The sequence below is a fragment of the Petaurus breviceps genome, unplaced genomic scaffold (genome assembly GCF_028583685.1).
Source record: "Petaurus breviceps papuanus isolate PSGF00001 unplaced genomic scaffold, PetGlider_PUasm1.0 90701, whole genome shotgun sequence".
Lineage (NCBI taxonomy): Eukaryota > Metazoa > Chordata > Mammalia > Diprotodontia > Petauridae > Petaurus > Petaurus breviceps.
Genome location: NW_027187316.1, coordinates 2496588 through 2521458, shown reverse-complemented (window position 1 = coordinate 2521458; position 24871 = coordinate 2496588). Strand labels below are relative to the sequence as shown.

The 24871-nt window shown below is 35.3% G+C and overlaps 1 protein-coding gene across 4 annotated transcripts in view; it reads left to right on the top strand.

Moving 5' to 3' along the window:
* The window catches only part of CD2AP (CD2 associated protein), a 167760-nt gene that overhangs the window by 126029 nt on the left and 16860 nt on the right, over nt 1-24871 (top strand). For 3 of the 4 annotated variants that reach the window (XM_069065803.1, XM_069065802.1, XM_069065804.1), the window contains 4 exons: nt 119-231; nt 2409-2492; nt 7400-7575; nt 9931-9994. In XM_069065803.1, the coding sequence (XP_068921904.1) occupies nt 119-231; nt 2409-2492; nt 7400-7575; nt 9931-9994 (437 nt within the window). Of the gene's footprint in view, nt 1-118; nt 232-2408; nt 2493-7399; nt 7576-9930; nt 9995-13917; nt 17015-24871 lie in introns of those variants that run through there. The other variant, XM_069065805.1, reaches the window with a different exon arrangement.

Below are 24871 nucleotides of genomic sequence, written 5' to 3'. Positions count from 1 at the left end.
AAATGTAATGTCATACTTTTAGTTTATAGTTTTGGAAAACAAATTTCTTTTGCTTTTTACTAATATGCTTTTATGTCTAGTAAGATAAATGATCTGTGTTTTTATTTTCATCCCCTAGATTTTGTAAATTTTGATGACATAGCTTCCTCCGAAAACCTTTTACATCTTACTGCAAATAGACCGAAGATGCCTGGAAGGAGGTTACCTGGTCGCTTCAATGGAGGTCATAGTGTGAGTTATTTACTGAGTTTAAACAGCAAATTGCTTAGAGAATGTAAAAGTGACAATAGAAATCTGAGTGAACTCCTGCTATAGTCTTCCCCTCAGCATTTCCCCTTTCCCTCTCTCCCCTCAAAAAAACACAGCCAATTACAACCATATGAGCAATGGGACCCAGAGACTTGTGTGTTGAAGGAGCAAAGCAAGAATAAGTTACAGTATAATAACTAAAGCATCAGTTTTGTAGACAGGATATCTAAATTTGAATATAAATTTTATGAGGTAATTATGACTTGGCATAAGTAGCCAGGTTTTTTAGTTTTTTCTCAGTTTCCTTATTTAAAAAAATGGAAATAATGCATGCACTATTTACCTTCACAAGTTTATTGTGAGGATTAAATAACATAATGTGCTGTGGCAGCAAGCACCCCAGTGTCCCCAGGGTGGCTGCCAATACAGGTTCTTGGATCTGCTTTGATAAAGGAAAGCAACTCAAAATGGGTCAACAAGCTTACTTTAATCAGTCAAACATATGTATCGTTTACCTAGTTCAGGGGAAAAAGGTCAGCACCCCAAACTTCAGAATATACAGATAGAATTATCAAGACAGGGAAACAGATCAAGTAGACAGATTTCCAAACTGTCCAACCATTACATCCATACCAAATCAACATCTGGGTTTTTCAAAGCCGAGGGGGGAGGCTCTCAACAACCAACGGCTTCCCAGAGTCTCATATGATCAAATCACAGAACACTTCTCAAAGTGAGCCCCCCAAAACAAAGCTACACATCAGGGCTTATATAGCCTTCTCTTGGCTCAGAGAATGTAACAACCTTATTGACCCACTGGCCAATCAAGAAGTATCTACTGAAAAAACAAGCCTCCCACCCCAGGCTCCAGGTGCACTTTAGCCTAGGGGCAGGGAAGATCTTTAAAATTTACATTCCCATTACATGTGCACAAGGTACCTTAAAGCCTTATAGCACCAAATAGATGAATGTTGTTGTTATTTCATTTTTCTCATCTTTCACATCGCCATCGTGCTATTTTTCCTTTATGTTAAAAGTTATACATAAGGGGTAGCTAGGTGGTGCAGTGAACAGAACACTCGCCCTGGAGTCAGGAGGACCTGAGTTCAAATCCAGCCTCAGACACTTAACACTTACTAGCCATGTGACTTTGGGCAAGCCACTTAACCACAATTGCCCTCCCAAAAAAAGCACAAAAAAAAGTTATACATGCAGGCTTGGTAGACTTTGCAGGTAGATAAAATAACCAGCAGCTTTGTGTAGTTGAATGAAAGGATTGAAATATAAGCTCTGAGGGACTTGTAAGGCAGCATTTGTGTAGCATTATTGTCATCATGATTGTCAGTCCACTTCCACTAGTCTAGAATTAACTCAAAGTTGGGGAAGCTTACCTAAAGGTGAATATAACCACAGTTCTTATAACATCAGAAGGTCTCAGGGTGGGAAAAAGGAGTAAGAAGTCTACTCACAAAGTGAGAGAGAAGCACACTATTTCTGAAAACTTCCAGAATATGTATGTGGGGTGTAGCTTTAATGTTAAAGTGCCATTTCTGTGCTTTTTCTTTCTAGTTCTAAATCTCATGATCATTTGAAAATAATCTACTCATCTCATGTAATAATAACTTACAATTTTATAGCTCCTTTACACATTTTAGTACATTTAATACATTTTAGATCACTTTACTAAACAAACCTATAAGGTAAGTGGTGTAACTGTTACTCCCATTTTACTCATAAGTAAACTGAGAGTAATAGAAGTAAAATGACTTGCACAACATTAGACATATAGAAAATGTTGAAAATTGGAGTCAAATCTACATCTCCCTATTTTTAGTCCATTGTTCTATCCACTACACCATGATCCATTTTTAGTCTGGTATCTTGTTTATATATATATTCTTCACCACCGCATTTGCTTAAAAGTGTATAATTAGAAAAACTCATTGTCATCAGTAACAAGCTTATTTTTAGCTTCAAGGTAGGTATGTAATTGGTTTAGCATAGCTAGTTTATTTTATGCATTTAACACTAATGAAACAAGAATTGTAACTGTAGAAGAGAACAAATGATCTTGGGGGAAGGGTGGAGTTGTCCAAGGGCCTCTTGTCTTTTTCTCTTCTCTTATGCCTCTATAATCAAGTTTTCTTTTAATTTTGTAGCCAATTCAAAGTCCAGAAAAAACCTTGAAGTTTCAGAAAGGTGAGGAAGAAAGTGCCAAATTAAAGACAGCTGAAATTAAAAAGGTAAGCTGCTTTTGAAAGTAATCATTATGCTAGATCAACATTATTATAATTTCTGGCATTTGGTAGCAGGTTAAGAGGCAGGACATTTATAGAATTTGAAGGCTGAAAAATAGAACCTTAACCTTTCAAAGAAAATTATTCCCTCTCATCTTCCTCCGTAACCCCTGTTTTATACCCCTATAATCCTGCCTTTGGTTGGAGGTGTCCCCATTTGTGGTTTTAGCAGTATTGCAGGGGGCTCCAAGTTAGGAAACAACTGCAGCCTCTAGTCTTGAAGTTACCTAGAATATTGAGATTGTAAGTAACTGTTGAAGGTCACAGAGCTGTTAGGTATCAGAAACAGGACTTGAAACCAGATTATCCCGATACCAAGGCTTGCCCTTCATTCCCTGCACCTTGTTGCCTCTGTGGCCCTACCTTCCTTAGGTTTTTAGAACACCACTCTCTTCTGATTTTTCCTACCTCTCTGACTAATACTCTGTCTTTGTTGGACCCTCTTCCAGATCACAGCTTCTAATTATAGGTGTTTCTCAGAGTTCTGTCCTGGGCCCCCTCCTCTTTTCTCCCTCTATACTACTTTACTTGGTAGTCTCATTAGTTCCTGTGGATTTAATTACCATCTCTCTGTAATGGTTCTCAGATCTACCTATTCTGATTCAAACTCTGGTGACTTCCAGTCTCACATCTTCAGCTGCTTTTCAGACATCTTGAATTTGATGCCTAGTAGATATATAAACTCAAGATGTCCAAAACAGAACTCATCATCTTTCCCACTATACCTCTCTCCTCTTCCGCACCTTCAATATTACTGTAGAAGACAACAAAATTCACCCATTCCCTCAGGATCTCAACCTAGAAGTCATCCTGGATTCTTCACTATCATCCACTCTTCTTCACTCTCCCCCAAAAAACAAGACAATCTAAAAAAAGTTTTATTTCTGATATAATTCAACTAATCCAATTAATATAGATTTTTCTAATTAAGGTAACATAAAGTTCATATATGGAAGAGTGACACCTCTCGAATACTGTCCCTTCTCTCCTCTGGCACTGCCACCACTCAAGTGTAGGCACTTATCACCTCCTGCCTGGATTATAGCAATAGCCAGCTGGTAGGCTAGCCCCTGCCTAAAGTTTTCCATACATTCCAGTCCATACTCCATTCAGTGACTTAAAGGAATTTTTATAAAACAAGTCTGATTGTGTTGACTCAGTGAACTTTAGTGGCTCCTATTGTCTCCAGGAGCAACTATAAAATACTTTCCATTGACAATCAAAGCCCTTCATAATCTAGCCCCCTCCTACCTTTACAGTCTTCATATCTACTCTTTGATCCAATGACTCTGGTCTCCTAGTTGTCTCATGATCAAGAAACCCTACTTCTTAGCTCTGGGTGTTTTCTCTGACTGCCCCCCATATCTGATATGCTCTCCCTCCTCCAATCCAGCTGACTTCCCTGACTTCTTTACATCCCAGCTAAAATTCCATCTTTTACTGGAAGCTTTCCACAACCCCTTTTAATTCTAGTGGTTTCCCTCTATTAATTATTGCATATTTATTCTACAAATAGCTTGCTTTGAATATATTTATTTACATATTGTTTCCATTAGATTGTAAGCTCCTTGAGGGTATTGTCTTTTTGCCTCTTTTTCTATCACTACCTCTAAGCCAAGTTCCTGACACATAGTAGGCACTTAATAAATTTTTATGGTTGATCAGTTTATTGATTGATTACCCTGTAGTGCATTATATAGGGTAAAGTAGCTTAAATATAAATTAACTGACTTAATGACTTGAAGGCTTAAGGAAATATTTAACCAATTAGCCTTGCAAACATAGAATAGTATTCTCATTAATAGTCACACTGCATATGTATATGCCTTCATTATATGGTATTGCTATTCACTAATTTATATTATGAATATTTTCAGTACTTTCTAAATCATGGGGGTTTACATATTCTTATATACAGAACACAAGGAACTTGTAAAACTCTTACTAATACTGATGGGGAAATGTTCTGCTTAATAATAGTAATAGTAATAATATCTGGTATTTATAGAGTGCTTACGCATATTATCTCATTTGACTCTCATGATAACTTGGAGAGGTAGGTACTTTTACTATCCCTATTTTATAAATGAAGGAAACTGAGGAAGACAGAAGATCAGTGACATTCCCAGGGTTATTCTGCTAGTAAGTCTCAGAAGCTATATTTGAACTTAAGTCTTTACATATCCAATCCAGCTCTTTCTCCACTGAGCCACTTAGCTGTATCTAAATAGCAGGGAATCATTTGCAAAGAGAAAAGCAAGAATGGGGACTGAGCTATACTGATGCCCTTTGACTTATGCTACTGAAGATTTTCATGATAGTTATATCTTTAGAAAGTTGTTTGTAAGGAGAATCATTTTAAGTGCTATAAAAACATCTTTTTTAAAAAAGCCTTTTCTTCATGTAATCAGCTTTTAAATCCTTTTAATGACCTTTTATTTTCTTCTTTAAAACCACTCCATTTATTTTTTGTCTTAAGGATTATAACCAATTAAGAGACAGCTAAGTGATAAGAGTTCTGGACCTGGAGTTAGTAAGATTTAAGTTCAAATCTGCCCTCAGACACATACCGCTGTGTGACTCTAGACAAGCCACTTAGCCTCAGTTTCTTTTTCTGTAAAATGGGTCTGATAATTGCATCTACATCCTAGGATTGTAGTAAAGGTGAAATGAGATAATATTTTTAAGTGCTTTGCAAACCTTAAAGCATAGTGTGGAAATATGTTTAATATGATTGAATGTGTATAGTCTATATCAGATTGCTTGTCATCTTGAGGAAAGGGAAGGGGAGAGGGAAGGAGGAAGAAAAAAAAATTGGTACTCAAAATCTTACAAAAGTGAAAAACTATATATATAATTGGAAAAAAATACTGTTAAGTGGGAAAAAAATAAAAGAAACTAAACTGAACCTTAAAGCATTATGTTAATGCTAACTAATATTATTAGCCAGAATATAAATCTTCCATTTGTGAAAATATTTTTACTGAAATAACTCATAATATTAAATTATTAATATTAAATTGTTATCCTACAATTATCTGCAAGGTACTTTATCCTAGAAGATTTATTAACCAACTTTTCAAAGATATTTTCCTTTTCCTCCTTTGTAGTAATGTTTTATTGATGCCTTCTGATTTTACATCACAGTCATTTCCAGGTTTTACTCCACTACCACTCATTGAACCTTCCCTTTTATTAGAAAAAGCCAAGGTAAAATCAACCAAGGGACCCAACAGTCTTAAATTTTAGTACACAGAATTTAACAGTATTCCACATATACTCTGATGAGGCCATATTATAGCAAGAATTTCATTTTGGGCACTGTTCTTCTCTTAACGTAGCCACAGATCACAGGGACTTTTTTTGAACTGCCCTGTTGTATTGTTGACTCATTGAGCTTACCTTATTTATACTAAAACCCTTATATCTTTTCTATCCAAAAAGCTCTCTAGCCATACCTTCCTTATTTTGTATTTGTGAAGATGACTCTTTGAAATCTATGCTTGACATATTGTAAGGCTTTAAATGTTGTATTATTAGGTTCAATTCGACATTCTCGTTTGGGTTATTTTTGGATCCCATCTCTACTGACTCTATCCAATGTGTTATCTATCTCTCCTAGCTGGGTGACATCTGTAAATAAATTTAATAAATATATTATTTTGAATTTATCCAAGCCAGTGACAAAAATGATAAATTCTACAAGGCCAAAGACAGGTAACTAGGACTTCCCACTAGAGACCATTTTCCATGTTAACATGAATCTAGTAATAATTGTTCTTTGTAATAACCCATCATTCAGCCATTTCCCAAATCATCCAGTTGTACTGTTTCCTAGCTGATATCTTCCTATCTCATCTGTAAAAATATCATGACTGACTTAGCCAATGCTTTGCTGAAATCAAGGTATCTACTTCTACCCTTCAAAAAAGAAAATGTGGTTAGCCTTCTCTTCTAGAGTTCTTCTCTTCATCATCTTTTTTCTTCCCATTCACCTTCAGCAGCAGTCCTCTCCCTTTTTAAAAATTAGACAGTTAATTTTTTTCCATAGTTAAAAACAGAAGAAAACAAAACAACTACCCCATCCCCCAAAGGAAATCTTACTATCTTCACCAGCCTCAGCTCATTCTGCCTTCCCTTTAAAACCCTCTACCATCTTTGTGTTTTCTTTTATATTATTCCTATTAACATACTCTTTGTTCCAGTCAAATTGAAATTTTAGCATTCCCCACATACAATATCCCATCTCTTCCTTCCTTGTCTTTATTTACATAGGCTCCCAACAGCCCCCTTTACCCTCCAGTCTAGAATGTTCTCTTTCTTCTCACTTTTGTGTCTATGAATCCCTAGCTTCCTTCAAAGGACAGCTTAAGTGTGATTTCTTAAATTCACCTTTCCTGATCTTCCCCAGTCGTTGTTAGTCCTTTCTCCCTCTTGAAATTACTTTATAATGTGATATATTTTTGCATTTATTTCGCTTCATATATCTATCATCCCAATAATAAGTAAGCTCCCTGAGGGCATAGACTGTCTTAGAATCACTAACATTTAACATAATGTAATATGTATGGTAAGCCCTTAATATGTCTGGTGAATTGAATTCTGAGCTTTAACATTCCCATCACTGTTCATACAAGGTCATTATATAATTTTTATCTTCATTTTGTTACTTGATCTTATTTCCATCTGTGAACAGCTTTTTAATATCTTAGTTTTATTAATAAGCTCCCTGTGGATCCCAATCATTTCTTTAAACAACTCCTCCCTTTCAGAATTAGCTTACTGGTCTCTACATGGTTTTTAAGCTAGTTACTATAAAATATAGTTTTGCTGTATATCTCTTTTCTTTTCAGGCATCTGTGTACTCTGCAACATCTTCAGCTGCATCTCCTAGAACAACTTTCCTCAATTCGGTAGATTCCAAAACAAAGGGAGAAATTGATGATGGGAAGAAAAACATACTAGATGACCTCAGAACACAGGTTGTTGAGTTACTGTGTGTTGTAGAAGCAATCAAAAAAGAACATGGGTAAGTGTTGCTTTTTCTCTTTGAGTATTACTTCACGGCATACTAAAGCTCTAAAAATAGGTGAGGATATTTTATTCTTGTAAGAGAATATATACATTCAAAACACTTCTTTCTAATGCTACTTTATAGCAATAAAATTTTAAAATTAAAACTTGTTTTGGTTATCTGCAGGTTATCTTTATCAAAGAATCAGTGATTAAATGTGCTTTTGTAGGGAATAATAGATACTATCTACTTCTGTAGATAGCTCTAAATCCTTTTGGGAAAAATGGTTCTCAATAGTCTTTTATAGACAGGAGGTATAGCTATAAGTTTAGATGGTGTTCCCTATAACATTTAGCAAATGTTAATTATAGATTTAGAAGTCTTACTTTCCCCTGGAGTTCAAATAGTGCAACCCCTGTACTTATTAGACTTTCTTGCTCATTACTTTTCATAAGGTATATTGAGAGCAGTCTCTTCTGGTGCACTTTATAAAAATTACTTCAAAAGGTAACATTGATTCTTCCTAACAATTTTTATTTGACTCACTCTTGAAGGAAGAAGGACTGTGTAGTTGAAAAACAACATGTTTTAAAAGCCACAACATTTGTAGTATAAACCACGCAGTTCTGATTTGTAAACTGGGCTAAGCATGTAATAATAGTTTAATAAATGCTTACTTCTTACTGTCTGATTTTCATAGGAAATATTTCTTACCAGGGGTAGCAAAAGTATATATGTTTTTAACTTATTTGACTTCTTGAGGCAAAAATTTTAGATTTTGCCTAGTATTTCAAAAATAAGTAATATAAATATATGATAATCTTTAAAGGTTTAGGAATGCCTAGTCTGTAGATTTGGATTTCTCAAATTACTTATTTTTAATAAAATCTGGCCAGTCCTGGTGACATGTGCTTGGAGTCCTGGTCCTGGTCAGGTTGAGGATGGTGGATCTCTTGGGTTCAGGAGTCCTGAACTGCCCCAAGGATTAAAGCCAATCAGGTGTCTGCAGTAAATATAGTACCAGTATGGTAAGCTCCCATGGATCAGCTTTCACTAGGCTATTTAGGAATAGCAAATGGACCCAAGTTAGAGACCAAGTAGATCAAAGCTTCTTTGCAAACCAGCAGGAAGGACAGATCTGTGAGTGACTTGCTAAGCTCTCAGCCTAGGCGAGATAAGGATATTCAGCCTTAAATCAATAAATTCAGGCCATTTTTGTTATCTCAGGAATAACCAATATATGCGTGTATTCATCATACTTCAAGGATCTATGATTTCATTTGTTTGTATAGTTTTCCTCTACCAATAGAGTTTGTAACCCCAACACTTTAAAAGATGTTCATGAGAAGTTTTCAGTTTTTTAACTGAAAAAATTTTTCACCTGATGATGAGCCTCTTCCATCTGAGTGAGTCAGGCCCTGGTAAGACAGGCACCAGGTCCATCACTATTCATTCTTCAACAGTTTTCCAGCTTGTTGTAATATGCCAGAGTTTATGTGCTGATAGCATAGCTTTCAAAAACCCAGTGTTAGCCTACACTGAACTGAGGTATTAGACTTGAGTGGAAGGTGCAGGATGCATCCTTAAAGGTGTAAGGATTGGTAGTTGTATGAGATTTTCCTTTATGCAGCTTAGTTGAATCTACTATTATATTTCAAGCAACATGTTCTTGCCTTTTTATTGTACTGTCTTTAAATTTATTTGAGTTGTATTTTTTTCTTAAAAAAAAAAATGATTAGATGTAAAGAAGTACTTTATATTAGATGTAAAGAAGTACTTCTTTTAGACCTCCAGAAGTAACTCTCAGTTAAGAATCTTCCTTAGCATGGTAGATGGATTGATGATTGATTTATTAAACTCTGCATTAAATTCTATTAGTATTGGGGTTGGCTAGGTGGCGCAGTGAATAGAGCACCGGCCCTGAGTCAGGAGGACCTGAGTTCAAATTCGGCCTCAGGCACTTAATACATAAACTAGCCGTGGGACCTTGGGCAAGTCACTTAACCCCCAATTGCCCTCCAAAAAACAAAACAAAACAAAACAAAAAAATCCAAGCTTAAGGGTCTTGAATGAATGCCTAACCATCTTAAAAAAAAAAAAATCTATTAGTATTTATAGAGTAAGCCTGGCAGGTCAATCCAAGAAGACCATATTAGTGGAGTATAATAGACTTCATTCAAAGCTTCCTAAGAATTTTTTTTAACTTTTTAAAAATTGAATTCTGTTATTAAATAGTTTGTTCACATTTTAGATTTTTGGTACTAATTTTGCTGATGTTTAACTATTTGAACTAGAAATTTAAAATGTGTTCATATCAGCACATGGATATTTTCACTTCTAGGCTTCTAAAAACTAATTTTTGTTTTTTAGGAAGGAACTGGAAAAACTAAGAAAAGAATTGGAAGAGGAGAAGGCAATTAGAAGTAACCTAGAGGTAATTCAGTTCTGCAGTATTTTGTCATCATAAAACCTCAAAATGAAAATATTAGTGGGTGTTAAACATAATGAATATCTACATTATGTAGAATATAGTACTTTATACTATTAAAAGAGGAGTTCTTGTTTTGTTCTTAAAATTTTAAAGGGAGAGCGGTAGAAGCAGGTTGGCATAGTGGATAGAGAGTCTCAGTAAGTATACCCCAACTTTGATACTTACTGACTTTGTGATCCTGGACAAGTTATTTCTCAATGCTTCTAGACATTTCTCAAGACTATAAATTGGAAAACAGTTGCATATTTGAAGTGGTGAAGGGAATTTCTTGATTGGCATTCTACTTTATCAGTAAAATCATGTGGGAGAGGGAAGAGAGAAAAGAAAAAAAATCTCCTTGAAAAATTTGGTCCTTTCCTCCAGTGAGTTTATCCTAGTTAGGAAACAGAATATGTGTGTGAAAAAAAATGTGTTTTCTATGTATTTATCTCATCATGTTTTCAAATGCTGTCCTTCCATATTTTTCTTCATTACAAAATGGACAATTATAATAGATTTGCAATAATAGTTCTTGCCTCCACTCTCTTCTCATCCAATTTATCCTTCCCAGTGTTGCTAAACTAATCTTCCATATATATATATCTGGTGATTGTTCTTTTGCTAAAAATCTTTCATTGGTTCCTTATTGCTTGCCAAATAAAGTTCTAGAAACTTACCTTAGCATTCATAGTCTTCCATAGTATGGAGTCTAATGAACTTTCCAGCCTTTTTAAATAATGAATCCCTTCTCATACTCTCTACTTTAGCCAAACTGAACTGTTTGGCATCTCATACATAAATTTCACATTTTCCTAAAGTACTTTCCTTAAACTCCCCAAATTTCTGTCTGTCCTCTCAAGCCCAACTCAGATGTTAGCATGGATCTCACATAGTCCTTTGGTTTTATCTGTTATACACTCAATGTATTGTTTTGTGTTAGTCATATAATTTTCTGTTTATCATCTATAGAGACTATATGTACTATACTCTAAGCTGCTTAAGAAACAGGCGCTAGGACTTATCTAAAATATCTTGTTTGTTGTTTCACTTAGGGTACAGTATGTGCTTGATAAGTTTGTTTAGCTGAATGGGTTTATAAATAAGTAAAAACTAATTTAGCTTAAAATCTTTTTGTGAGAGAATGGAAAAACATGAACTGTAGAATAAAAGCATTAGTAGATTCATGGGGTCCTGGGGTACTTGCTTCATATTCAGTTTTCTTAACATCCATTTTTCATTTAACTGAACAGATGTTTCAGGTGAAGTCAGTTGCAAAGAAAATATAAATATATTAATAAATGATATAATCCTTTCCTGATCCCCCAACTGCTAATACTTTATTCTTTTTAAATTTATATATATACTTACAGGTACTTGTTTTCTTCCTTAGTAGAGTGTAAACCTCAAGAGTAGATTATTCCATTCTTTGTACTTGCATCTTTAATATAAGAGGCATCTCCTTAGTTCTTATTGATTAATGTGAGACTTTTAAAATCATGAGCATAAAAAATTTTAAGTTTTTGATATAAAAAAAATTCAATTCAGCAGATTTTAGGGCACAGTACTAAGACCTGGTTCCTATTCTCATAAGGTGTCTAGTTTTATAAGTGAAAAAAGATGCATCTAAATGATTATAATTCAATAAAAGAGTGTGATAAATACCTTAGGTAAAATAATAGTGCTATAGATGTCCAGATGAAGGACAGATCATTTCTTACTAATATAAGTATACTGAATAGCACACATTTATATAATGCTTTAAGATTTGCAAAGTGCTTTATATATGTTATTTCATTTGATCTTTATGACAGCCTGGTAAGACAGGTGTTGGTATCATCATTTCACAGATCATGAAACTGAGGTTCCAGGAGTTTAAGTCATTTGCTCACAGTCCCACAGCAATTGTCTGTGGTAGAGTTTGAGCTTGGGTCTTCTTCTCTGGATAGGTATTCTATCCACTGCACTACCTACCTGATGCTAATATGGTGATTTATTAAATAAGTGGCCAAGAAAATAACTGAATAATAAAATGGTGAATTACTTTTTATAAAAAGACAAAAAAACACTAAATATTAAAATTAAATTGAAACCAAAAAGTCCGTATGATCATTTGCCTCACATAATAAAGACTCTCCCCAGAGAGTAATCCTTAATAGTTGGTGTTACATGTTTTTAACTCAAAACCACCTTAAGATTTTCTAACTTTACATACAAAGTAATATATAATAACATAAATACATTCTATCAGCACATACACAATGTTTTCTAGGAATCTTAATAGCTATGTATTTCTTTTTTAAAGGAAACCCTATGAGAGGAAAGAGCATGTAAAGATAAATAATTAAATGTCTTCTATTTACTTGTCAGATCTTCCTTCAATGTCTTTTTAAATGGTTATCCTATTTCCTTTCATCCTCTTCTGGCACTCACCAAGACTCTGCTACCTCCTAAAGACGTTACTTCTCTCCCCTTCTTTCTGGTATATGTTACACTTCTTTACCCAAATGCCCTCCTCTCTCATTGGTATTATCCAGGGAGACAGAATACGCTTTACTTGAGTGTTACTTATAGACTCTCTCTGCCAACTTACATAAGTAACCTTTCCTCCTTTAACATTCACACTATTCTAGGGGCGGCTAGGTGGCACAGTGAATAGAGCACTGGCCCTGGAGTCAGGAGGACCTGAGTTCAAATCTGGCCTTAGACACTTAACACAGAAACTAGCCATGTGACCTTGGGCAAGTCACTTAACCCCAATTGCCCTCCAAAAAGCAAAAAAAAAAAAATCCAAACCATTCATACTATTCAGATTTATCACCCAATCTGCCAACCACTGGACCTTACTTTGATACTCCCCACCCCATTCCCCAAAGGACATTTTGCATTTTTCCTCATTAAATGCAGTACCCTATTCATAGTTTTTCTTTTCTGGTGACTTATACACCAACTTCCCAGTTTCTCATTCTACTCCCACAGAGTTGATCCTACACTTTGATCTGGATGTCACACAACCCCAGGTGTTCTACTTTAACTGCATGAGTTCTAAAATTCCTTTATCTAAGCATAACTTTTGATCATTATGCCTTTCCCTCAACCATAACCCCTTATTCTCTTCTTCATCTTCACCATGGCTTTACCATCTTCACTATTCCTTCCATTATATTTTTCTTACCCAGACCTTCATCCTACACTGTTTTCTCTCTTCCCTATCTTGAGCCTTTGGTTAACCATCTCAACTCTACCCTGTCCTCTCAAAACCCTTGCCCTCTTCTCATGATGTCACCACATCTTATCAAACCCCTGCCATAGATCACTTCACTTTTCTTCTTCTTTGGCTTCTCTTCATGACATAAAGTGAAAGGGAATCAAGAAACTGTGTGAACCAGGCTCTTTATAAATTATTTATATAATCTCAACTGGGTTCTCAGTAAAGCAAGGTGAATATTTTTTTCTTCCCTAATCAACTCCCACTCTCTGCAGGAAGTGGCTAACTCAAAGAGAGTGAGGGATCAATCCAAAATCACATGCTTATTCAATTACACAGACTAGGAGCTTTTTTATTGCTTCTTGACTGACTGTTGATACCTAGCTTCCTTGTTTATTGAACTATGATAACATTTACCCTCTGTAAGTATGAAATCTTTGTACAAGTTTTCAATGCCTTCTTACCATGGCACTGGCTCAAGGTCTATTTCTTATCATATTCATGGGAATGAAATCTCAGGTGCTTTAAGATAATGGGACCTGGATAACTATTGTGATCTGTACTGATTTCTTCATTGTTGAAAATGTAAAAAAGATCAAGATGTAAGACTTAGGGATAAGACAGAGAAGCTTTAATATAGCCAAGATGCCACTGTTGCTTATGCTTTGTTTTTCCTTTTTAGGTGGAAATAGAAAAGCTGAAAAAACTAGTCCTGTCTACTTGAGGGAGGTGTGAAGTAGACTCAGTGTTCTTCTTTGGCCAGGGATTCATAAACGAGAATATGAACTGAAAACTGACTTGTTTACTTCTAAGTAACAAAAGATTTTTGGTGTGCTATAGGAAAAAAATGAGTACATAAGTTTTCATATCTTACAGAAGGGGAAAAATGAAAATGGTGTATTTTATTTTATTTTATTTGCCAATATGAAAAAGAGGCCTTATTTCTTACTGTGCTGGAATTGCAAACCTCTTTTTTTTTTTCTGGTTTGCTTGAAAATACTACTGAATCTGTATAAAAAGGAGAGGAAGTTGGTAATAGATTTTTATTGAATACTGACAATGTAATTTTTAAAGAAGTCTATACTATAAATAGGTTGATATATCTCCAGGTAGCCTGTAAAATAGATTATGGGAGGGACACATTAGCTTAATAATCACTAACTTGTAGTAATTTCCCATAATGCTAAAGGGACATAAGATATTTGTATGTGTATATATATAAATATATATATATATATATTATTTTTAGCTTTCCTACCCAAGATTACACTGTTGTGCCTATATGTCTGCAGTGCTGTTTATTGTTTGGGTGACAAAATAGGAATGTGTTAGCTATAAATCAGATGAATCAATCACATGTGCAGATTATGAAACAAAATAAATGTGATAGCTGAAATATTTCATGCCACTTGCACTATAGGGTTCATAAAAGGAATTTATTAAACCATATTTCAATCATTAAGTATATTTTTAAAAGATTAAGATTTTCTTAAATCTGTCAGAGCTAAGAGGCCAGAAAGCTGTCCTTCAATTCTTTGTGCCTAGAAACTGCAGCACATTTAACATACAAACACCAGCCTTATTGCTGTATTTCTCTGCTTATTTTGTAGATTAAAATATTACGTAGCCTATGGTCTTGTAACTTAATCCTCCCCCTTTTAAAATACTCTTAATAAAACAAAATGCAAATCTTTAGGAAATTTGTCATGAGATCATACTTTCAGAGCAGTCAACTCATAATATATTCAATTTAAGAAATATTATTTACCTAGTTAAACTAAGAAACTTTTTGGAGTTATTTTGAACTGTTGAGTAGATACTGACTTTATAAAAAATGCTGTTTTACTTCACAGGCCATAGTGTCACATTTGTTATTAAACCAAATAAGACAGACCCCTTTTCAAAGTTACATTTTCATAAATCACATGGTCAGCAAATAGCTCCTTTTAAATTTGTCAGCCTTGACACAGTTTTAAAATATATCTCAATAATATATCAGAAACTTAAAATATGAACCTAGTCCTGACTAGGATTTTTGGATTTTACTGGTAACTAATGCCTTTTAACAAACAATGCCATAGTTTAGGTCTTAGCTCCATTATAGAAAATGGTCAGTGAATTTCCAGTGTATGAAATTACAAGACTTGAGGGTTGTGGGGTGGCAGTGTGTGTGCCAGAATGTTTTAATTTTTTTCCTGTTATTTCAAATTAAAACTCAATACAATTTTTTGCTTTACAGTTTAATTTTGTAAAAGTGAAACTTTTTTTTCAATACAGGATAATCAATATACTGATTCATATAGATATTGAAATAATACATAATGTTACTTTTGGGGTAGCTGATCTTTGGTTGTATGTGTTGCCTCATCATGAAGGTCATATACTTCTGTCCCAAATGAAATCACCACTAATAAAAATTAGCTACCAGTATTCCATGTGCATTTTTAAAATGACCAAGCAAATGAAGTTTTTGTTTGTTTGTTTTGTTTTGTTTTTGCACCCAAACCCTTTCCCCAAAGACCCCTTCTGCCCCCTCAGTTTTGATGACAGTGTTAAAGGGGAAGATGTTAAGCTCTTTGTATTCTAGAAATCATCTTCATTAGAAAGTATATTTAAGAAAGTTTTTCCTTTTCCTTCTTGGGAAGAAGTGGAGAAATTAAATATTCTTTCCTTGGTTTGCTAGTAGTTAACATTCATATATTGATTATAACACATCAGGACGACAAAATTTTTTTAAATATGAGATTTGCAAAAAATATATCGGAAAGTCCCTGGTATCTGTTAGCTGCCCTTTCCCTAACTTCCTTCTTGAATAGATAAGGAAAAGAAAAACAATTGCCTTAAATGGTCTCAACTTGTCTCCATTTAAAGAAGAAAAATCTTCCTTCAGTATGACAATTCACCAGTACAGTTTTGGTATGTAACAGGACATTGCTAGAAATTCCTCTTTGTGAGAACTATTATCATCATGTTATTGTATGTAGAAATACTGTATGTAGGAATGTGGAGTTTACGTTTTGAAAAGGGGTGCAATTTTTATGCATTGATTAATTTTTTTTAAATGTGCCCATAAGCACAAAGCTTTGAGTCAACTGTGTGATAACTGTAGTGGCTATTAAAATGATGAATTATCTGAGAATGTATCGCATATACAGGTATGCCACAGTTTTTGAAATGTAATGCATTGATTCAGTATTCACTTACTTTCCTGAAGGCATCAAAAATGAACACTCCCAATTTTAAAAATATTTGTTGTGCCTGTAATTTTTTTTTCTTTAGAAGTATTAAGATTTCTCTAATGATGAAAATAGAAAAGTAGGCCTGATGTCATACAAATTTATTTTCTATATTTTTCACTGTGATCATAGCACAAAGAAATGTGCTCCAAGTTTTTAAAGCATTTTGTCCACATGAAAACTTACAATGGATGAGCAGAATAAGACAATCAGTTAAAATTAGAAATGAAAGGTGTTAACAATAATAAAATGGCCTTGTTTTGCTGTAGCAATAAAATGACCAAGTGCAATGACTTGATTTAATAAAATCATCTTTCAAAAGCTGCTGCTATGAGTATTTTTAACCATGAAACGTCCTAATCTAATGTATTGCTCCCTTTTTTGCTGTTGTTGCATATTGCATTGGGTCTAATGAGTATTCCAACATTTCAAAATGTACTGAGTTCATAAATCAGTGTAAACATATTAGTGTGTTTACAGATAGTGTAAAACGCATGTTTTCCCTGGAAAGAAAAAAAATTCAAATAAATGAAAGTACTGTTACTATGCGTGTTTCTTTGTTGTTCAGATATTTTCTGTTAACACAATTATATTTGCTTTTGTTTCAGAAAATGGTTTAGATATTTAGCTTTAAATGGTAGATAATATTTGGAGGTTCAAAGTTTAAAAATAGAAATAGTCAGCAATGCACTGATACAGCTTTAAACAGTATCTATGCCCATGCAAACTGAATTATTGAATTAGAACATAACATGTATCTCACAACTTTATACCTAATTTTGGATTTAAGTATTATAAAGTTAACTATACACACACTACTTCTATTGGTCCGTGATCTAGTGTGGGTGCTCCACCCCTGAAGATTATAGTCCATCAATGTATTTTTGTCCTGTCTGATACCTGATTGTCCATGACTTTCTGTAAATCCTCTGTAGAGGAATCTGTCCAATGTACTGAAGAACTTTCCACAAATTTTTAAATGTTTAATGTATGGTACTGCCACACTTGGGACTAAACATCTATTATCATCTTCTAGATGACCATCATCATTGGTAGTATTTGCTGCAGCTTCAGTACACCCACTATGCATTTGAACATTGTCTTTTCACTCACTTTTAATTTTGATTCTATAATTGTGATATTCCAATACACACACACACACACACCAAAATAATATTTAATCTTGAAAAATGGGCTTTGGCATCTTAGAGCAAGCACTTAGGATCTTTGAAAGTGTTACACAATTAGTATAGAGCACACCAGAAAGGAGACAGGCTATGTCAGTATGAGGTGAGCTCTACAGCCTAGAATGAGACAGTTGGACAGACCAGAACATAAAGCCTGGGCATGAGATGTTTCCCAAGGGAGCAGGGCTCTAAATAGTCCTAGAAGTGGCAGGGCTGCCTGGTACTTTTAATCAACTTGGCAGCCAAATCAAGAAAAGGCAATTCATGCAAATTTTTTTAATGATTAAAATCTTTTTTATGTTGATGATGATGATAGTTGTCTCTTCACTCAGTGAAATGCTGTCCAGGTATTATGTTGGGTTATTTATTTATTAATTTATTTGCTTTTAGTTTACAACATTTGGTTTACAATCATCTCCCCTTCCCTCTCCTCCCCCTTCCCCGCCCCCCATGGCAGCATGCAATGAGATATATGTTCTACAAATACCTTCACATTTAACATTAGTCAAGTTGTAAAGAATTATAACCCATGGAGTGAACGAGAAAGAAGGAATGAAACAAAATACAAAAGAGAGAGCAAAATTTGCTTCAATATGCATTCAGACTCTGTAGTTCTTTCTCTGAATATGGACATCCCTTTCTATCATGAGTCTTTTAGAATTCTCTTCTAACCTTGCATTGTGTCCAGCTATTATGTTAAACCAAAATGTTAAGTGTTTGTTTTGTAACGGTATGAACTCTTCATTTATTTAAGCAAAAGACAATATTTCATGCCTTTAACAGCTTCTGTAGTCACTCACAGTGTTGGGACTTGGTTAATCAAGAAAGAAAATAAATTACTTTAAAAAGGTTAATTATCAACCATTTTCCACCAGATTTTCTTTTAAAGTGCTACACAATTTGACAAATGAAGTTTAGCTCAGTTCCTGGCCAGTTCACTATCTGCAGTGTCAAGGGTTAATCCATAAATACTTTCACCAAAGTAGATAAGTGATGTGGTGAATAGAGCTCTTGACCTACAGTTAGGAACTCTCTGGATTCAAGTCTAGCTCAGACATTTCCCAGCTTTTTGACTCCAGGCTAGTCACCATGCCTCTGTTTGCCTCAGTTTCCTTATCTGTAAAATGATGGTAATAGCACCTACTGCCCAGAGTTGTGAAGATCAAATGAAATGATTATAAAGTGCTTGGAACAGTACCTGGAAATAAGTGCTTATTCTAAATGTTAGCTGCTATTAATTATTATTGGATGTGCCCAATAGTTTAGCCAAAATTGTGTGTTAAGTGAAATTTATTTTTTCTGGTCTTCAACTGCCTCTTCACCTTTTTCTTTTCTCTTCCAATGCAATATTCCCAAGCTCTCAGGCATCCTGTGCCCTTGTGATCTTTGGCTTCTCCCATGAAAGCCTGCTTTGAGCAAAGTGCAATAAACCTTGCAATTCTGTTTGACAAAAATCAATCCAAATATTAGTTTATTACTAGGTGCAAGGAACACAAAAAAGGGAACAGTTCTTTTGTTCAATCTTATTGTTTTGGGTTTTTTGGAGTAACTATGCTCATAAATATGTACAAAATTACAAGTTAATTTTTTTTCATATTTATTTTTTGTGGGGAGAAGCACACAATAGAATTGATAAGGAAAGTTTTCATGTAGAAAATGATGCTTGAGTTGAAGTTTAATAGAAACCACAGTTACTGAGAGGCAGAGCTGAAGAATTGAGTGCATTCCAGGTATGGGATATAGCCTGGCAAAATAAAATGGGATGTCGGATGAAGAACAAGAAGATCCACTTGGTTGGACCAAAAAGTGGATGAAGGTGCAGTAATATATAATAAACCTGGAAAGGTAAGTTAAAGAGGACTTGGGAAGGATTTTAGATGCTGAATAGAAGTTTTTATTACTCTGAATAGTTGGGAGCCCTTGGGTTTATTAAATTGGAGTGATATAGTCAGATCTGTGCTTTAAGTGAATTATGTTTGTGTCTGTGTAGAGTATGGATTAGAGGGAAAGAGTTGAAATAAGAGATGAGAGACCAGTAAGAAGTTATTGCAAGAATCCAGTTTAGAGGTTATGGCTGGAATTCAGTAATGGCTGTGTGAATGGAGAGAAGGAGATTCATGTAAAATATCGAGGAAATAGAACTGACACAACTCAGTTGATCAGATATGATGTGTGGAGTAGTCAAGGATAACTCCAGGGTTACAGACCTGGAAACCAGAAAGCACATAGTGGGTACTATATAAAGGCTAACTATTATTATTATTATTAGAATAGGATTATCAAACAAGTGGATTAATTTATAAGTATGATTTCCTCTTAAAGTAATGAACTATAAGTATCTCCACATAAGAAGTGGAGATAAATGTACAGACCAAAGACTTTATTTCTCTTTTCTGGTTATTTCCAAGTTTTTGTACCTAGATATCTAAACTGCTTTACGTGTTTTACAGAACTGTTATATTTATAATCATGCAACTGCTGAACTAAAACACCATGTTTTATCGAAATCCTTTGCTTTCCCTAGTGTCTAGCATAGATTCTCTGCATAAAAAAAGGCTTTTAATATTTAAATTAAGCCTCTGTAGGGATATTTGCATTTTAAGAGTCAGTAGTCAGATAACATTAAAAGTTTAAGCTAAAGCACCACGCTAAACTCCTAGAATACAAAAAAGAGAAAAGGCAGCCTCTGTTCTCTAGGAGTTCACTGTCTAATGGAGAATATATAGTACAGATATACAGACAAGCTTTATAAAGGATAAATAGGAAAAACAAGCAGGAAAACACTAGAATTAAGATTGGTTGGAGAAAGCTTCCTATAGAAGATGGAATTTTTGTTCATATGTCAAGGGAGCCTATAGATTAGATAGAGATGAGGAAGGGACGCATTCCATGCATAGGGGACAGCCAGAAAAAAGTGCCCAGGGCCAAGACATGGAGTGTCTTGTTCTTGAAACAACCGAAGAGGCCAGTGTCACTGGATGAAGGGATACACGGTAGTGAGTGTGATCTAAGGACACTGAAAAGGTTGGAGGAGGTTAGGTTATGAGGGGCTTTGAATGCTAAATAGAGGATTTAGTTTTTTATCTTGGTGGTGATTGATAGAGAGCCACTGGAATTTATTGAGTAAGGGGGTAATATGGTCAGACCCATGCTTTAGAAAACTCACTTTGGTAGCTAAATAGAGGATAGATTGGAGTAGAGAGAGACTTGAGGAAGGCTAAACCACTAGTAGACTTGTAGTGGTCCAGGCATGAGGTGATGAGGAACCTCTATTAGAGTTATGACAGCTCCAGTGGAGAGAAAGAAGCCTATTTGAGAAATGTTTCAAAGATGGAATTGATTGTCAAGTATGACGCCTAGGTTGCAGGCCTGAGGGATTGGGAGTATGGTATTACCCTCTATAGTAATAGTGAAGTTAAGAGATGCAGAGGAGTTAAGGGAAAAAGATAATGAGTTTGGTTTTTGCACATGTTGAATTTAAGATGGCAGCAGGGTACAATCAGTGAAATGACAAGGTGGCTAAGGTACTCAAGAAGAAGACAGTATATAGTATAGAGTTGAATTGGTTTACCAAGGAGGGGTCACAATGGAAAGAAGAGGAGAATGTGGCTAGTGAAAGAGAGAGAGCCTGGAAGAGAATTGACAGATCAAGGGATTGGAGGCTGTGGTGTAGGCAAAGAATAGATTTTGGTAAGAGAAGACAAGAAGAGGTGGAAAGCTTACTGGCTGATTATGGTCAGATTAGGGTATTTTGAAATTCTTGAATGTGGAGGTGGTACATAAATTATGGGTGATGACAAGATTAAGGATTTGACCTATTCTAATTGTAGAATTTCAGATATTGGCAAGCTGTGTGAAGTAGTTCCTTTGGGTTGCAAAAGTAATTTTACAGTGTCTGAAATTATACCACATAGTAGCAAACACCTACTGAACCTAAGACTGGACATAGAAAATTGTGGTTAGGAAAACATTTAAAGTTTAAAATGTTAAGCCATTGGTCTATGAGACTATGTAACACACATTCCTTCACTAAATCTCCTTGACTGACCAAACTGCTCCTAAATTAAACTTGCTTTTTTCAAATCCACATTTTTTTGTACATACAAAATATTAAGGAAAGAAATTCGCATTTTCATGTGTCTAAAAACCAATTGTTTCAAAACTATTAAATTTAAAAACACTATTAAAAGATAACATAACTTTGACTTAGAAAGAATTGGATAGTTTCTACACAGCAGGCAACTGGTGGGAATCCAGAGATCTAGATTCTAATCTCTACTCTGCTGCTGGATGACTTTGAGCAAATTGCATCATCTCTCTAGTCTAATTTTAGAACATCTTACAATCGAGATTTAAAAGAGAAATGAACCTAATAGAACATCCTCAGAGGGGCGAAATGATGTAGAGAGTGCTAGACTTGAAGTTTATATCACACCCACCTCTGATTTTACCTTAGTTGCTAGGTATCTTAGCTCCTTCTCCTTATCTCAAAATCACTTGACATCACCCCCCTACAATTTCCTCCTTTTTAGTTCAAGTTTTTTTTTCAACCAAGACCAATCTTTCTACATATTCCCTTAATCCCATCCTCACCTATCATCTCCAGCAGATTGCCTCCACTATCATCTCTTCTCTTTCTTATTCTCTCTAATCTTCAATTTCTACCTTCAGATTCTTTCCTTCCCTGCTGCCTACAAACATGCCTACATCACCCCCATTCTTTAACAAACAAAACTTCATTAGATCCTACCATCCCTGCTAATTACTGTCTCTTCCCTTTCTCAGCCAACTTCTATGAAAAAGCCTTCTGCAGAATATTCCCTTTCCTATAACTCTCTTCTAAACCTCTGCAATCTAGCTTCCATTCTCACTTAAATCTCAGTTAAATTTGTCGAAAATTACTAACAATTTTTTAGATGCAAGTTTAATGGCCTCTTCTCAGTGGCTGCATGCTCATTATTATTATTATTATTATTATTATTATTATTTTGCTTTTTGGAGGGCAATTGGTGTTAAATGACTTGCCCGAGGTCACACGGCTAGTTTTTGTATTGTGTCTGAGGCTGGATTTGAACTCAGGTCCTCCTGACTCCAGGGCCAGTGCTCTATTCACTGTGCCACCTAGCCATCCCAATGCTCATCATTTCTAAAGCACTCATCTTTTCCCCCCAAAACACACTCTCTTCTGCACTTTCCTGAGTCCTGTCAAGACTTACCACCATTTTTCCATTCTCTTCCAGTCTCTCAGTGCCATCTTAAATTCCTCACCTCCTATATCCAGTCATTTGTCAAATCCACACTTGTACACCATCCATACTCTATTCATCCCTTTCTCTACTCAAAGCTACCACCTTCATTCAGATCACCTCTCATTGGGACTACTAGAATAATGTCCCATTTGGTCTCCCTGCCTAAAGTCTCTCTCTACTCCATTTTCCCCACAGCTACTAAAGTTATTTTTTTCTTAAGTGCAAATCTAAGCATATCTCACCCTCTTTTAGCCAGTCAACTCTATGATTACTTGTTATTTTTAGGATAAAATATAAAGTAACGTGTAATGGGCACTGAAAGCTCTTCACAACCTATTCCTCTCTTTCCAGTCTTACATGTTTCTTTTCCTTATTCCCTTTATGGTCTAGCCATACAGTCCTACTAGTCTTCACATGTGATACTCTATTTTCCGTCTTTGTTCTTTTGTGCAAGGTGTCCCTCATGCCTGGAATGTTCTCATATTCTTTCTTAGAATCCCTGGCTTCCTCCAAAACTCAGGTCAAAATAGCACTTTCTACATGAAGCCTTTTTGGATTCCACCCCTAAGCTGCTAAAGTTCTCTCTCTCAAAATTACCTTGTATTACTTTTGTATGTATAAAACATACATACACATATATGTACATGTTGCACCACCTCCCATTCCCCACCCCTCCCAAGATTGCCAAGCTTCTTGAGAGCAGAGGCTGTTTTATTCTATTTGTGACAATTAGGCAAGTCACTTAATTTCTCTCATTTTCTTTCATTTTCTTTAGTAAAATGGGGAAAATAATAGCATTTACCTCACAGGTTGTTGTGAGGATGAAAGAAGAAAAAGTTAGCATGTTATAAATAGCAACTCAAGACAGCTATCTTTATTAGTGGTATATATTATAGAGACATTTAGATTTATAGACTATAGATCCAGCTCGATCAGGTGATTTGCTCAAGGTCATAGGTAGTTAGTAGCAGATCTGGAACTTTAACCTACCCCAAGTCCTTTTGATTCTGAATTCACTACTCTTTCCGCCATCTTGCCTCCTCACATTTGACCACTGGTTCTACTTCTAGCCTGGCCACTACAGCCATCATGCAGGGGAGTTACCCCTATGGAGAAGGGGCCTACCACTTATGCCAGCTCCTGACCAACTGCCATTGTAAGGTAGGTAAGCCCAACACACCCCTTCCTCAATATCACCAGCCCTGCTTCAGCCTTCCATGAAACCATTGTCTAGGGAAACGTCCCTTGTAGAGATGTAGTCTGGAAACTGCTGACCCTTCTCAGCAGCTGCAAGTTCAGAAGACCTGGAAAAGTTCTCCACAAATGTCAAGTGGTTCAACATTAGAAACTGATATAGTTTTATTCATGGAAATGACACTGAAGAAGATGTGTTACCTTGCAGCACCCTGAGGACCACTGGGTCTTCTCATTTGAAACCTATGTGTATTGTCTCTTTGTATTAGAATGTAAGCTCCTTGAGAGCAAGAGAATCTTTTTCTTTTCGTATCATCAATGCTTTGCACACATCAAGTGTTTTATCAGTGCTTTTCTCTCATTTTGTCCTCTATAAAATGAGATTAGACTTAGATCTAATTCTAAATTTCATGCCACCTCAAAGGTTCTTTGACATTCTCAAACCATCATCCAGGAAACCAGATTGTTTTTAAAATATCTGTAGCGTAGGTCACCTTTCATTTTGGGGTTCAAACGAGTGAGACACAAGCTCACTTTTGGGGAATTTACCCAGCTATAATTTATTGATATTTAAGCAGAGGAAATAATTTGCCACCCTACATCCCTTTTGTTCTGAATCCAGAACATACCATAGCCCACATTTAACCAAGAGCTGGCCATTTCTGCTAAGACTGCAGAATAACTATTGCCCACTCTATGGGACATTTGATTATACAGTTATATTTCCTACATATTCAACAGTAGACAAGGTACTCAGGCACTTATTACAA